Below are 14,287 nucleotides of genomic sequence, written 5' to 3' on the forward strand. Positions count from 1 at the left end.
CTACATCCCGCCTTTGCCATGCGTGGTGTCGCTCGGCAGCGGTGTCTGGCTGAGAAGCCTGCTTTTCCAGATCGCGTACGGCGGTAGGAGGAGATGCTCCCCCGTGCTGCCCGCACAAAAGTCTTGGCGTCTAGCCTCACACAGGAACACACACACACACACACAAGCGTGAAGAGCGGGCACTGGAAGGCACGAACAGCCTGAGCCCGGCACCCCAGAATCGAGTGCATGACGCTAGACACAGCGTCGGCACAGACCCTGTGGCACGACAAGGCCAGCCTCCTTTACCGACGAACACGCAGGGGAAAACCATTCGTGAGCAAACAAGAGATGTGCCCGCAATGAGTGGACGCATCCACCTATCCGCCTACATATATATATATATATATATATATATATATATATATATATATGTAAATTCGCGCATCCATGCGCTTAGGAATCAATTAAAGAAACCTCAGCAGAACCTTACCTGCTGTATGCGCGCTGGAAGTCCACCTCCTCCCTCGTGGCTAATGCAAGGTGTTCGAGGAACCTCGCCTCGTCCGGGTGGGGGCCTACAACGCTGAGCACACAAACGCAGCTCCAACACACCATCCCGTCCACAAAGTCGTTTGGATACAGGGCCAACCGAGTCTAACAGGTGCGGAATCAAGGCAGCACTGTGCTCCACTCAGCTCAAGCTGCGACCGCCACGCTGCAGCTAAAGAAGGCGCACGACCATCATAAGGCAAGCCACGCTCTGTGGCGGGATAGCCCTGGCGCTGACGGAGGCGCGCGCCTTCCTGGTAGGCTGGGTAGTCCCGCTTGGTCGAGCGTTCCCACTCGGCCGGAAGGGACTTTCACGTATGCTGAGGCGCAGGCCGAGTGACAACCTCATACGGGAACAGATAGGACATTTCAGGCCGTCAACACAGAGAAGGGATACGAAGACTGCAAAGTCAACTTCTTACGCTCGCGTCGCCTCTATCACGGCGTCACATCGGCGTCTTAGCAGCTCCGGTTTCTCGGGGCGGACCGGTAGGGCAGCGTTCGCGGACCCCGCACTCGGAGTCTGTTCAAAAGGACAGAGAAGCGAGATCGAGTGAGTGACCTCTCACCTCTTGACGCATGATACCAGTCCCAGCGAAGTCTCTCGTCTACGGCTAGGCGTCAGACTCATAGGCAGGAAAGCTGCGCGGCACAGGCGGGCTATCGCCCCGCAAAGCACGCCTATCATCATACACACAGCTACAAAAACTAAGTCGCCGCGTGTTTCTCGTATTACACAGACAAACAGGCAAGCATGCACGGTCGACAGGAAGAGTCCGTGACCTTCTTCTGGAGTCTCCAATGCCAGCACAGTCGTTTTTCTTTCTCACTCGGCGCCTACCTCTCTGTTCTGCGATCGCTCCTGAGCGAGTTGAAAGAGGCTCTGCGTGAACTGGCGAATGCGCAGAAAGTGCGTGTCGGCAATCAGAGCGCGGGATTCTGCGTTGCTTCCAACTGAGGGCACAAGGGCGAACCACGGAACGCGACAAAGTGAGACTGCGAAGCGGCACCCGTGGACACGGCTCGCTCACGAGCAGGGCTACTTTACGCAGCCCCACTACGGACAAGAAGCAGTCACGACCTTTAACGGAACATGACAGCCACCCTCGGCTTACGCGGTGAAGAGTAATATGCACACGCGTTGAAGCAAGGTCCAAATGAACACGCCGACTCAGCATGCGAACCGCTGTGCAGGTGCTCAAACGTCTACATGCAATGCGGCGGCGGCAACGACGGGTGTGACTTCGTGTCGCCGACTCACCCGCAGCGTCTGCCAGAGCATCGAGGGCGGTCGGAGGCAGCAGGCGTCGTTTATCAGAAGGCACATGCGCGGCAGTCATCAGCGCCATGAACAACCCTTTTTCCGCAGCTTCGTAGCCCTGCTTCGTCTCGGCCGACGGCTGATTACACACACACACACGCCGAGCTGGACAACGCTGCAGGATCTTGTCAGAGGCTGCCCATCCTGCCTTCGCGTACCACACGAAAGTTATCTCGATACCCGCCCCCGCTGAGTGCGTGTAGCCGGCCGATACGATAGCAGATCGCATTGGAGGGGAGGTAGAATCCACACCGAAGCCTAAAGCGGGACACCGCTTCGCTGTGCACACATTCGAGCCTCCGCGGCCTCGCCTACCTCTTGGCCGCAGCGGAGACATCTCATAGGCGTGTCGGCGAGCGAGCGCGACTTCGACGGGCCCGTTGGACAGACAATGGGCGGCATCGCAAGATTGAGCGACGCCAGGTCGCTCTTTTGGCTTGACGCCTCCGTCCTCGCCAGGTGACACAGCTGGCAGTTGAAGCTTCGGCAGGCCTCTGGAAGCGAAGTGCATCTTTCACATGCGCACGGTTTGATGGAAGAGACCCCGAGGTTCCGCCGACGGCGGCCAGCCTCCCGCATGAACGTTGGAGCGTACAGAGACTCCAACGAGGTGATTTGCGAGACGCGGACGGGCAGCTGTCGAGGCGCGCCTGCCGCCTCTGCTGGCGCGGCAGCAGCCCCGTGACAGCACGAAGACGAGGCTGGGTCAGTTGGACTCAGAACTAGGTAGGCCAAACTGGGAAAGCGAGGCGTGCCTGAACGAGCGTGTGCCTCTGCTTGTCGCTCTGTGAACGACAGGAGGACGTTAGGTCGACACGTCGGCTCCTCTGCAAATGCAAGAAGGAGAGGAAAGAACCCTGCGCATACCGGCTCCGGGCTCGCAGTGTCCTTGGACCCTTCCGGCTCTTGTCCGCCTGCCTCAGGTGTATGCATAGCAACTGCCTGACGTTGGGTTGTGGCGGCTGACGCAGGCGCGTGCGGGCAGGGCTGCGCTTGGTCTGCGTTGCTGTCCTTCGACGGAGAACGCGCGGGGGGCAGCAGCAAAGACGCGAGGCGAAGCAGAGAAATCACGGCCTCCAGCTCGTCCACAGAGACCTCCTTGTTGAACGGCGGCCGCAGAAACGGATGCAGCTGTTTAGCCAGCTCCCGCTGAGGACCTGAGCAGTCTTTTCTGTCGGGATGGAGACCGTCCGCAGGCGGAGGGTTGGGCGCAGATTCGGCAGAAGTCCCAAAGTGCGAGAGGATGCAGAGAAGGGAGTTCCCTGCTTTCGCTACCGCCGTCTCTGCCGCATGCAGGCATCCCGCCGAAGGCGCGCCGTTCTTGGCGCGCCCCGCTTGCGCGGCCGACTCCCGTCGGGCTTGAGCCGCATGCTTCGCTAGAAGCGCGGCCGCCACGAGATCCAGAAAAGGCGAAACCGGGGCGTGGCTGGCGGCGGCGCGGGGCTCAGCTACCCTCGCTGGGCGGTGGGCACTCAACGCAGCGGGTCCCGCCGCCGCGGCCGCCGCGGAGCCCGGCTCGGTGGAGGGATTCAGAGGCTTACACAGCTCCGGCGGACAGGAGCCGAGGCCCAACAGCGCGCCGCCGGCTTTGGCGCTGGCCGCCAGGCTCGCTCGCGGAGAGCCCAGGAACGCCTCCAGGTCAAAGACCTGAGCCGCGTGGACGCCCCGCGACGAGCCGACCAGGAGAGGTGTCTCGGCGCAAACGATGTCGCCCATGGTGAAGGCGCCTTGGGCGAAGGCCCGCACCTTCACCGCCCCCCCGCCTGAAGGCAAACAAGCAACGCAGGCAAAAACGAGCTGCGCCGGAATCAAAGCGTGGCATGTGTCCACTCCGCACCCGCCACCAGCCACGTGCGGATCACAACGTGCGGCGCGCCGTGTGCAGCTAAGCGCCTTCAATCTGTAACTGAGTCGGAAAGCCTTGCGTGTCAAGCCCCAGCGACAGAGCCTGAACGAAGATGACATCTGGCCTGCGATTCGACGTGCGCGTGGGTTCCCTGTTCCGCACTGAAAACACATCCTTGTCTACATCTGTAAATCCACGCTACCCGGGAGGCACGCACTGTGCACGCCCCTCTGGACGTCTGTCAGCACATGCACGCAGATGCCAATGCATGCACAGCAAGCTGAGAACAGCGGTGCTTTCCCTCGTCGCAGCATTCTGAAGGACTGCCATACATAGAGCCCGCTTCTGCAAGCTCACTCGACTGTGATTCCGAGGCAGCCTGCACGTTTTTTTGGATGTGAATGGTGATTCTTTCTTTGCTGTCTCGCGAAAGGACGCCAGCCAAGAGGGCGTCCGCGAGCCCCTTGCTACATTCGCACTTCCTCTCGCCGCCGGCGCCGCGCCAGAGCGCCGGAAGAAAACTCCACAGGTAAGAGCCGGCGGATGAAGTCTGCGAAGAGGCCTCAGCATCTGCCCCACAGGCGGAGGCCGACACGCAGCACTTGGAAGACGCAGACGACGACGATTCGCGAGAGGCGCAGGAGGCGTGAGACGCAGGGCACGATCCGGGCGCAGGGCATGCGGCTGGAGGGGACGACGCGCCAGAGACATGGCAGGTCGACGCACAGAAGGCGAGAGATGCCCCAGGGCGCCATCGCCTGCGTTCTGCAAAGTTGCCTGCGGATCCCCTCTGGCCAGGGCGGCGGGACTGCGCACATGCAGCGCGCTGCCGGTCGCTAGAAGACAGAGCATAGGCGCGCGAAGCAAAGGAAGGCCTCTGAGGCCGGCCTCCTCTCGCTGAAGGTCCCGCCGACTCCGATGCGTCGCCTCCTCTTCGTGTCTTCTCCTTCGCGGCCTCGCACGAAACTCGCGGGGGGCTGGCGAGTGTCTCCTCACACGCGTCCCTGGGGCCGCGGGCGACTACCGCGGACGCCGTCGCGGAGAGCAGCCGCAGGGAGAGCGTCGGGTGCGGCATTTTGGCAGAAGCATGCACGTGGAGACGGCGTTGAGGAGGCAGCAGATGACGCGGCAAGAGGCCGACGAGGTGCACGGCAGCCTCTACACACTTGGGTCCTGTGCGTGCTTCAGATGATTTCGGAGTGATGCTCTTTGCAGCAGTGGACTGACGCGAGCCTGCAGCAGATGTAGACGCAGTCCAGCCGCTTGCGTGACTGAGTGAGTGTCACATCCAAAAAATGGCCCGAACTGGACAGCCAGCGAGAAGGAGCCGCTCGGCTCGGGATCTTCAAGGCCCACTATGCACCGTTGCAGGCGAACCGCTGATACCGTTCTATGCGGCGCGTGGCGCTCGGCACCCTGCTCCGAGAGGCGAGAGAGAAGAGAAACAGTCACAAATAGGCAAGGCAGACGCCGCAGCGTCCCTTCTCAAGAAAGTGGACGCCGGCCGTTCTGTATGGGGCCCCCGCTACGAGACCGGGCTCGCCTCTCGCGCCCAAGGGACCGGAGTCGCGCGACCACCCGTCTCTTCAGAGGGAGGATCGCTTTGAACAGATCTCTAAAAACGCCTCTCTGAGGAAGGCATGTGAACGACAAGCGTGCAAAAAAGGTTTCTCGCGGAAATAGAAAAAAGGAAACGCTGGCGGCTTCGACAGAGTCACCTGCCGCGCTGCTTTCACTTCAGGTACACACTGCTTTCGTGTAGGCGGCATGCTCTCTTCAGACACCTCTCTGTCTCTGGCCGTGAGCATGCATGGGAAGAGGCTGAAATGGAAAGATCTGATGGTCGTGGCGCAGACGTTCTGGCGCGTGAGAAGACGGTTGGTTGCTCACTCGTCTCGTTCAGCATTTTCTCGTAAGGACCGTTCTATTTCTGTTCGCGCTGGGCAGGTTTCCTCGGCTCCAGTCGTGGAGGTGCGGCGGTATTTTTCATTTTCTTGGTATTCCAACGGCGCGAACGCGAAACAGTGATCTTCACGTTCGCACTGCCGGCTATGGCGATTCGGGACACGTAGGCTATTTTCTTAATTCTTTTTGTTTCCCTCTGTTTGGAGAGGGGCGGCGAGCGAGCAGAATCACTGAGAAGCGGCGGAAGCGGGCGGTAGCCGCATAGGCCGGTCCTTCGCATTCTTCCCAAGCGCGGCTCGGAGGGGGGAGGAGAAGCCTTTCAGCAAGTCGCCGCGTTTCTCCTTTCTTCTCCCCCTTCTTACCTCTCTTTTCTGCTCCCATTGCGGGTTTAGGGTTGTTCGTCTCGGTGCTTCTTACCCGTTTTGAAGCAACCGTCTCGCGCATTCGTGTCTTGTCGCCTGGCATTTTTACCGGCGCCTCGACTCCGTGCCTTCAGTGGGCCTCATCCTGCGTATCGCTGCGTTTTTCCGCCTCTCCTTTTCTTCTCTCTCCCCCTTCTGCCTATCTTCAAAAAACGCCTTCCTCTCCGGTGGCCTCCGCCGTCGTGTGGTTGTGTCGCTGTCCCTGGAGTCGCCGTCTCCTCTCGCCTCCTCGCTGTGTCGCGTCTGCCTCTTCTCTCCTGTTTTTCCCCGCGCCCTGACGTTTTCTTCGTTGACTGCCCTTCAGCGACGCTGCCCTCCCTACACTCCCTCCGTACCGCCGCATTCCTTTCTGTCGTTCTCTTTGTTCTCTCTCTCTGCTCCCCGGGCGTGAGGCACTATGGCGTCTGTTTCTCTCGCGCCGACGCCGCGGGTGCTGAACGGAGCGCCCGAGGGGCCTCTCGGCGCGGCGCCGCCGTCCCAGGCCGGGACGTCGCCTGCGTCTGGGGTCTCGCGCCTGCCGACGTCCTTCGCGGCTTCGCGGAAAACGCCACCGGGCGCCGGCATCGCCTGTGCGCACAGCGCCGGCGGCGGAACTGCCGCCAGCGGCTCGCGCAAGGGCGGTGCATCACAAAGCGGAGGAGCCTCCGCAGCGAAACCCGCACAAAATGGGCAGCAAGGCAACGCGATTGCTCCCACGGTCGACGTGCCAGAATGCGTATGTACACCGCAGGGGCGCGAAGACCCCCGCAGGAGGGACAAGCGAACCATATATGTATATATATATATATATATTCATATACGTATGTATACATATATATAGAGAGAGCGAGGGTGGATAAAGACTCGCGGAGGCGGATAGCGCTGGCGCTGCTTTTGAGCCGCTCTTCGCCCCCAGTGACTAGCCAACTTGAGCCGATTTCCGGTATCACGATGCCCCTGTGGGCGCATATGCACATGCCCGTACTCTGGAGGCTGCAGTAGTCCGGCGTTCTTCGACACGTATGTGTACATGTTTCTGTTTGCATACACATATATGTCTGGGATGGCGAATATCAATCCGCGGCTCTACTCCACGCTGCGAGGGGTCTATATGCATATATATATATATATATATATATATATGTATCTATTTGTATATAAATAATTGTAGACGTTTAGGGAGATTGCCTCCGCTTCGATCTCCATCTCGCGAATCGCTGGGTTTTTTTTTTCTCGCTGCCGCAGGTGTGCCAGTTTTGCCCCGAGCTGTACAGCGAGAGCATGGCCCTGGGGGAGATGCAGCGCGCGATGGACGAAGCGACGGAGCAGCTCATCACGAGTCTGCGCGACACCTGCTACCCCTGTCTGCAGACGAGTAGCCGGATGGTAAGACTCGCAGCCTCGGAAAGGCAGCTAAATGCTATGGACGCGAAGATAATCTGATTTGTAACGTCGTTCGCAACAACGAAAAGAGCTTCCACGCTATCCAGACCACCCTGAATTCGATTGTTTACAGGGCCGGGGAATCCTATTCTGCAGTGCCTCTGGGGGCCGCCGCGTGAGCTCGATGCAGCCGTCTCGCTGTTCCAGAGGCAGGATTCGGAGTCGTGGCGCTCGCAGTTGGCTGAGGCTAGCACGCGGGAAGTGGTGTATTTTCGGCACACACGCGCTCAGGTTTTTTTTTAGGATGAAGGCATCGAGCGGCGCCTGGCCGTTGCCAGGTGCGCCGGCTGTCGCGTGGAGAGATCGATGGGGCGCCGCGCGGCATGGCCTTCTCGTCTGGAGGCAGGCGTGTGCGCTCTCGACCGCATTAGGGGTTGGTGTCTCACACATGGCTTGCACGTCGGTGTGTGTGTGTGTGTGTGTGTGTTGCCAACTCTGTGTCTGTCTCAGACGCTGCCTACGCTGCTCTCTAGGCGGCGCCTGCGTGTGTTTGTCTACAACACGCACGAAAACCAGCCGCCACCATACACCTCGTTTGATCAGCACGCGCCGCAGCCCGACGAGGCGTCCGCGGCGCTCTCGGCGGCGACGCTGGCGGGCGCCCAGCAGCCGGGCGCTTCGGCCGCCGGCGCGAACTCGCTCAACTTCCTCTCCGCGGCTGCCGGCGGCGAGCGAAGCAGCGCCGCGGCGAGTGGCGGCAGCGCGCCGGGCGGAGAAGACGGCAAGAAATCGGGCTGCATGGCCCCAGTCGAAAGCTCCGAGGTCCACATGCCGCCGCCCTCCTGGTGTCTGTACATCAAGGCTGTCAGCATGGAAAAGCAAGATGTAAGAGCGCCCGAGGGCAAGCAAAGGGCTGCGGAGAGAGAGAAGGGGAAGGGGGGGGGGAGGGGGGGAGCGAGAAAGAGAGGGACAGTCGAGGAGAACGGAGACGAGGGCGAGTTTAACAGAGCGCGTGTCCGCGAAAGGAGTGTGTTTCCATGATGCGGAAAAGCGAAGGCAGTCAACCGCAATTTTGTAGCGAATACGCATGAACAAGTCCTGGGCGCAAGCAGGCAAAGGTGTCGACCGAGAGAGGGCTGAATCGCATGGCGGACGGAGAAACGAGAAAAAATAGTGCAGGGCGATGCGCGATTGGAAAGGTTTTCCGTTTCACAGAGGAAACGGCGGGGCGAGAAGGCAGAGGCGCCGGCCGAAGGCCTGAGTTGAGTGAAGCAGCAGCTTGTGGAACCGGGTGGGCGGCTGCAGGTAGTGTGTCAAAGAAGGCAACACTCACGCGACCTGTAAGGCTTCTCATCCTAGCCCCTCTTGATTGACTCCGCGTGCTTTTTTGAATTTCTGTTCAGACAACGGGCGCGAACTGCGGCTGCGGACCGGCTGCGGGACTTTTCACTCCGCGGTTTTCTTCTTTTTTCTCCCGCGTGATGATCTTGACGCCAGAGGAGGCGGTCGTCTGGGATAGCCGCACGACGAGTTCGCTTGCCGCGTCGCTCTTCGACGGGCTGTCCGTACATCGCAAAGGCAGCAGAGAAATGAACCTCAAGATTCTCTTCTTCATCAACTACAGGACGCCGACGTTCCGAGTAGGTATCCAGTGCAGCGTTTTCGATTTTTTGACTCATCTGGAACCCTTCAGGCTCTGCGCGAAGCGGCTTGTCTCCAGTTGTTCATGCCCATATTCCGTGCTTCAGAGGTCTGGCTCGTCTCTCTTCAGCACATTCTTTTTGGCTTGGCTAACTCCCCTTGTCTCTGTCGTCGGCTGTTGAGCTGTCCGCTTGCATTCTAGATGCAACTCATGACTGTGCGCCTCTCGTCTTTCTCCTCTTTGTCCCGTTTTTTATTTCTTGAGTACCAGCCGTCTCTTGTTTCTTGGTTGTCGTCCCTTGCTAACGGTCTACGGTCGTGTCGTCGGCAGCAGCGTTGCTTTCGGCGACAGAACTTAGGTTCCCTCTCCGTACTCATCCGTCTTGTTTGCACGACTCGTGATGCGGCTGTGCTTGCGCGTGTTGCCTCTATCTCTGCGCCCGGTTGTCTTGTTGTGTGCCGGCAGCTGAGCAACGCGCTATCGACTCTCTGCGGCGGACAGCAGCAGCTATCGCTGTGTGGGATTTTGCGGGCGATTTGGTTACACGTGCTCGCGAAAAACTTGCTCATCTCCGACGAGAAAAGCGAAGCTGCAAAGTCCGAGCGAAAGGATGGCGCGCCTTCTACGGAGCCAGCCGGAAAAACGACGGTCGACCCCTCGGGGACTGTTTACGCTCGAACAGACGCTGCGCTGCAGGCGGTAGGGAAGCGGGAAAAGTTTACTAAAGAAATCTCGGAAAGGAGAGAAAACTTAGAGAATGTGGAACAGGGGGGAGGAGATTGCTGATCGTGCGAACCAAAGGGTCGACATTGAAATATATTTATTTTGTACATATTTTACATGTATTCGTCGAGGGCAATCGCGAGTGGCAGTCGGTGAGAGCGAATACAGAGATGAGACGAGACTTGGGCGCCTGAGTAGGAAAAAGTTGACGCCATGTCTCCAGATTCAGCGCAACCTTTTTGCTGGCGTACTCGCGTGCGTGGTGGGTTTCCGCACTCGCCTGCCTCGCTGCGTGTCGCGCCAGCGATCAGCCGGGTCGGTGAATGCTTTCGCCTGGCGCCTGCCAGCGGGACTCCGGGCTCAACGCGAACTCGCCTTGAGCCCTGAGTCCCGCGCCGCATGCGCTTCCGCGTGTCTGCATGCGCTGGCTTCTCGGATTCTTTTTAGGCGCCATTTTTCGCGGGGCTTGTTCGTATGTGCGTGCGCTTCAGGTCTTTGGGTCTCACGTGCAGCAGTTTTGTTTTGCGGACCTTCCGCGGCTGCTTCGCGGGCATTTGATGCCGCCGCGTCCGGTGTGCATTTCGCATCCGCTCAAGCTGAGCGGCGACTGGATCGACAACGAACACACGTACGAGTTCACGCTCGAGTGTCTCGACACGGCGGGCGCCGGCTGGGGCGCGGGGGGCTCGGCGAGCGCGCCGTCTGCGAATGCCTCGCTGTCTTCATTGTTTGGCAATCTCTCGTCGCTCACGGGTTCCGCGGCTACCTCCATGGCGCTCTGGTCGTCCGCCGTGGAGACGCTGCTGCAAAACATGACTACGAGCTGCTGCGTTCTCGGGCTGGATCCGTGGCTGTCTAGCCAGCAGCAGGTGCTGCAGCAGCTCGCCAGCCAGACGCAGCTTCAGCACCTGCAGCAGCTGCCCGGGCTCGCCGCGAGTCAGAGCGCCGGGGGGGGCGGAGGGCCTCCCGGCGCGCAGAAGCGTTGCAAGGCGGAGGAACAAACGGAGAAGGAGCAGAGTCTGCTTCACGACATCCTCCAGGTTCAGCAGCAGACCGACGAACTCGACGCCAAACTAAAAAACACCATGGAAAAACTTCAACAGCGAGTCATGTACCGTAACCTGTACGAAGGCTTTGCGAACGACCCCCTCGCGGTGAGGCATCGCGCTGCGCAAGGCAGAGGTGGCGGCGGCCAACACACTGCAGAGACAGAAGAAAGAAGGCTTCGCGACGCCGGCGCGGAGCCTTCTTGTGGGATAGGATCTGACGAGACAGGCGGGACCATTCAGACCTTCAGCTCACACGGCACTGGCTGCAGGATGCGGCTGCAGGCGAGCTCCATTCTGGGATCTCCTGTGGCCGTGCTGATATATATATACATATATGCATATAAATGCAGACAAGGGAACGGCGGCTGGGAGATAGACGGTCGAGGGGGTTCTCTGTCGTTTCGAGATATATTCTGAATTAGTTTATGGTTTTGTAATTAGAATAAAAAAAAACCAAAATATTAACAATTATTATAATTATACTTTTAATGAAAATGCTGTTATTTTAGTTGATATTTTCGAGAACTTTATGAGGAAAAGCTTTTAAAGGGATTAAAACAAGAAAGAAACATAAACAGTTATCTAAATTTATATTACAAAATATATCATAAAATTTTTTTACATAAATAGTGAACTGAGGAATACGAGTAATATGTTTTTGCACGTCTTGCCCATGGCGTCATGCTGTCGGTTCTGTCTGCTGTGGCTGTTCTGTCCAGTTTTTGAACCAGCAGCTGTCGCCGACGCTTCCAAACATTTCTGAGGCGCTCCTGGATGAAGACTTTCTCTACGACTACCACGCGCGTCAACGCACGGCCTCCTACTACACTCTGGTAAGCTGCACGCTGTGTTTTCAAGAAAACGAGGACGAGCGGAGTTGATATGACCAGCAAAGAAACGGCGAGACGCGCTTCGCGTCGCGGCTGCAAATTGGCCTTGATGTATTTTGTAGAACTTCGCGCGCTTGACTGTTTGCGACTTTCCTCAGCCCTGGGTCCCCCGAGCCGTGCAGCGCTACCTGCAGAAGCAAAGTGTGCCTATCGAAGATCAGGTGTGGTAAGTCTCAGAAATCTCAATTGGTCGTCCTAGCGACCGGCGGGGGCGCTCAGCATATTCGAAGACAGTTGACGCGTTGGCACCTGATACGCCTGGGTGGGGGATGCGCTCGCGACCGCCGTTTCTCTGCTTAGTGAGAAGGAGTACAATCACGAGTTGTGGAGCAGAGCAGAGCGCAACATCTGTACAGAACGCGTATGCGACAAATCGTCTTATCCAGTGCTGCAGAGAGATGCTACCTACCAGAGTTCACGCCCCTGGGCGGTCAGGTGCGCAGACGTACAGTTTAATTTGGTCCTGCTTGCGAAGTCGGCGTGTTGTCGTATACCGCGCACGTCGGGATTCAAGCGTCTGGTGTGATCTCTTTGATTTCTGCAGCAAAGTGCTTTCTTCTTTCAACATCCCCGATCCGCGAAAGCGACAACGCGAGGTAAGCGACTTCCCTGGTGGTTTTTTTGTTGTGTAAATACACGCACGTATATTTGTGCATGTGTGCATATATATATATATATATATATATATATATATATATATATATATATATATATATATATATATATATATATATATATGCGTCTATGTACATATTCAAACTATGCAATGCTAGTATCGAATCGACATGTATAATCTCACCGTCATCAATAAGTATATATATGCCGCAATAGAAGTATATACTTATGGGTTGCTGCCCAATATACCTGGCGGTCTGCAGCTCCGCGTGTATCGATTGTTTGACGTGTAAGCGTTGGGTTTGTGTCGTCTTCTTTATCTTCCCATCTCGGTTTCTCCTGTCGGTTCAACTGATCCTGGTGCGGAGGGTTTAGTCATCTGGTGTTGTCCTGTGCGTGCCTTCTGCTTAGGGCGTGGATGGAGCCGCAGGTACAGGTCAGGGGCCCGCGGGGGCCACCTCGGGCCTGTCCTCCTCCAGCCGGTCTTCCAAGCCGCGTACCGGCGGCGGGAGCGGAGCTGCGAATGGAGGCGCGAGTAGCGGCCATCGTCCTCGACCTAGCGGCAGCAGCCGGCATGTCAAAAAGAAGGAAGAATCTCCTCAGGCACCCCCAGGTTCGTCCTCTACGCCAGGAGGGGCGTCTGCCTCTGCGATGCCTTCGGCGACGTCTGGACTCCCTGGATCTGTCCCGGCTCCTGGCGGGCCTCCAGGGGCGGCCCTCGACGGGGCTCACCCTCAGGCGACGGCGGGGGCGGTAGGCCCGGATCATCTTCCCCACGGCATGCCCGGGCGCCCGCCGCAGGGGATGCCTGGAGGCCAGGGGGCGGGTTACGTGGCGCCTCCCGGGGGCATGAAAGGGCCTGCGTCCGGTGGGCATTTCGTTCCAAGTCCCTCTCCCTATGCGCCGATGGATCCTTCCGTGGCGATGATGTCGGGCATGCCCCCCCCGCACGGGCTTCCAGCCGCCGGTGGGGCCCAAGCTTCGATGTCCATCGGGCCAGGAGGCCAGCCCGCCGGGGCTGCAGGGCCGTATCATCGCCAGGCGATGGGGCTCGTGGAGGCCTCGGGGGTCAGGCCCCCTATGGGCATGGCAGGGGCGCCGGCGGGAATGTACGGGCACGGTTCTCAGGGGGGGCCGCCAATGGGCGGTGGGTTGCCGGTGCCGCAGATGATGCAGCCGCACGGGCTCATGCCGGGGCCCGCGGGCGGCATGCAGGGCCCTTCGTGGGTAGGGCCGCAGGCCCAGCAAACCGTGGGGCCTCACGTGGGGGGCCCAGGGCACTACTGGGGCGGCGCGCCCGGCATGCCTCCTGGAGGCGGCTTGCGGCCCGGCGGCCACATGGGATGAGACTGGGGCACACAGGAACGACCGGGGAAACATGGCCTATGAAGCAGTTCAGGCCGGTCACCAGTGTGTATGAGTCAGTGGAAGGGTTACGTTATCCAGCTCTCTTGTCATGTTTGTTGAGCGAAGGAACGGCATGCGGGTTTGGAGGGGGGGGGCTTCCAGCGGTGCGGCGGGGAAAGACGTGGGAAAGGAATGCGATGCCGTATTCGAGGTGCCTAGCCTGAGAACCGAACGCGAAGCTGCAGTTGGACAAAACTTTCTGTGTGAGGAGAGACGGTGTAACGGTTTTTCATCCACCATACTAAGTCGAGCGAGTCCAGGCCCCGACGTAACGGGCGGCACCGGTGATATCTGCGATGTGATTTAAAACACGCGGGATTGCACCACCTTCTGGGAAAAGCAGAGTCTGGAACAAGGTGTGCGCGGTTGGTTGTCGCGGGCCATTTCACGTGGAGTACCTCTATATAGTTCCGCTTGTCATCAAAGCCGGGATCCGGGAGTTGCAAGCGTGGGCAGGAGGGCGAGCCGACGCAGAGCCACAGCAGTGCGCACACTTTACCGTAGGCAACATTTCTTTTTACAGTCGCCGCATGCATCAGGTGGTTCTGCATACGCTGTATGAAGGCGTTACGGA

The 14,287-nt window shown here is 58.8% G+C and overlaps 2 protein-coding genes across 2 annotated transcripts; one reads left to right on the forward strand and one right to left on the reverse strand.

Annotated features, from left to right (window-relative positions):
• Positions 1-4,773, reverse strand: BESB_005280 (uncharacterized protein; the record flags this gene model as incomplete). Its single annotated transcript, XM_029359283.1, has 7 exons — positions 1-130; positions 473-565; positions 954-1,054; positions 1,373-1,485; positions 1,793-1,931; positions 2,168-3,615; positions 4,056-4,773. 7 exons carry the CDS (start codon positions 4,771-4,773, stop codon positions 1-3), a joined length of 2,742 nt encoding a protein of 913 aa, XP_029222196.1.
• A 1,649-nt stretch (positions 4,774-6,422) lies between these two features.
• BESB_005290 (uncharacterized protein) lies at positions 6,423-13,653 on the forward strand (the record flags this gene model as incomplete). Its single annotated transcript, XM_029359284.1, has 10 exons — positions 6,423-6,740; positions 7,250-7,390; positions 7,898-8,272; positions 8,791-9,027; positions 9,495-9,728; positions 10,244-10,906; positions 11,521-11,634; positions 11,790-11,857; positions 12,236-12,287; positions 12,718-13,653. The coding sequence occupies 10 exons, from the start codon at positions 6,423-6,425 to the stop codon at positions 13,651-13,653; spliced, it is 3,138 nt and encodes a 1,045-aa protein (XP_029222197.1).
• Between the last annotated feature and the right edge of the window lie 634 nt (positions 13,654-14,287).

This window comes from Besnoitia besnoiti, chromosome I, assembly GCF_002563875.1.
Source record: "Besnoitia besnoiti strain Bb-Ger1 chromosome I, whole genome shotgun sequence".
NCBI classification, from domain to species: domain Eukaryota; phylum Apicomplexa; class Conoidasida; order Eucoccidiorida; family Sarcocystidae; genus Besnoitia; species Besnoitia besnoiti.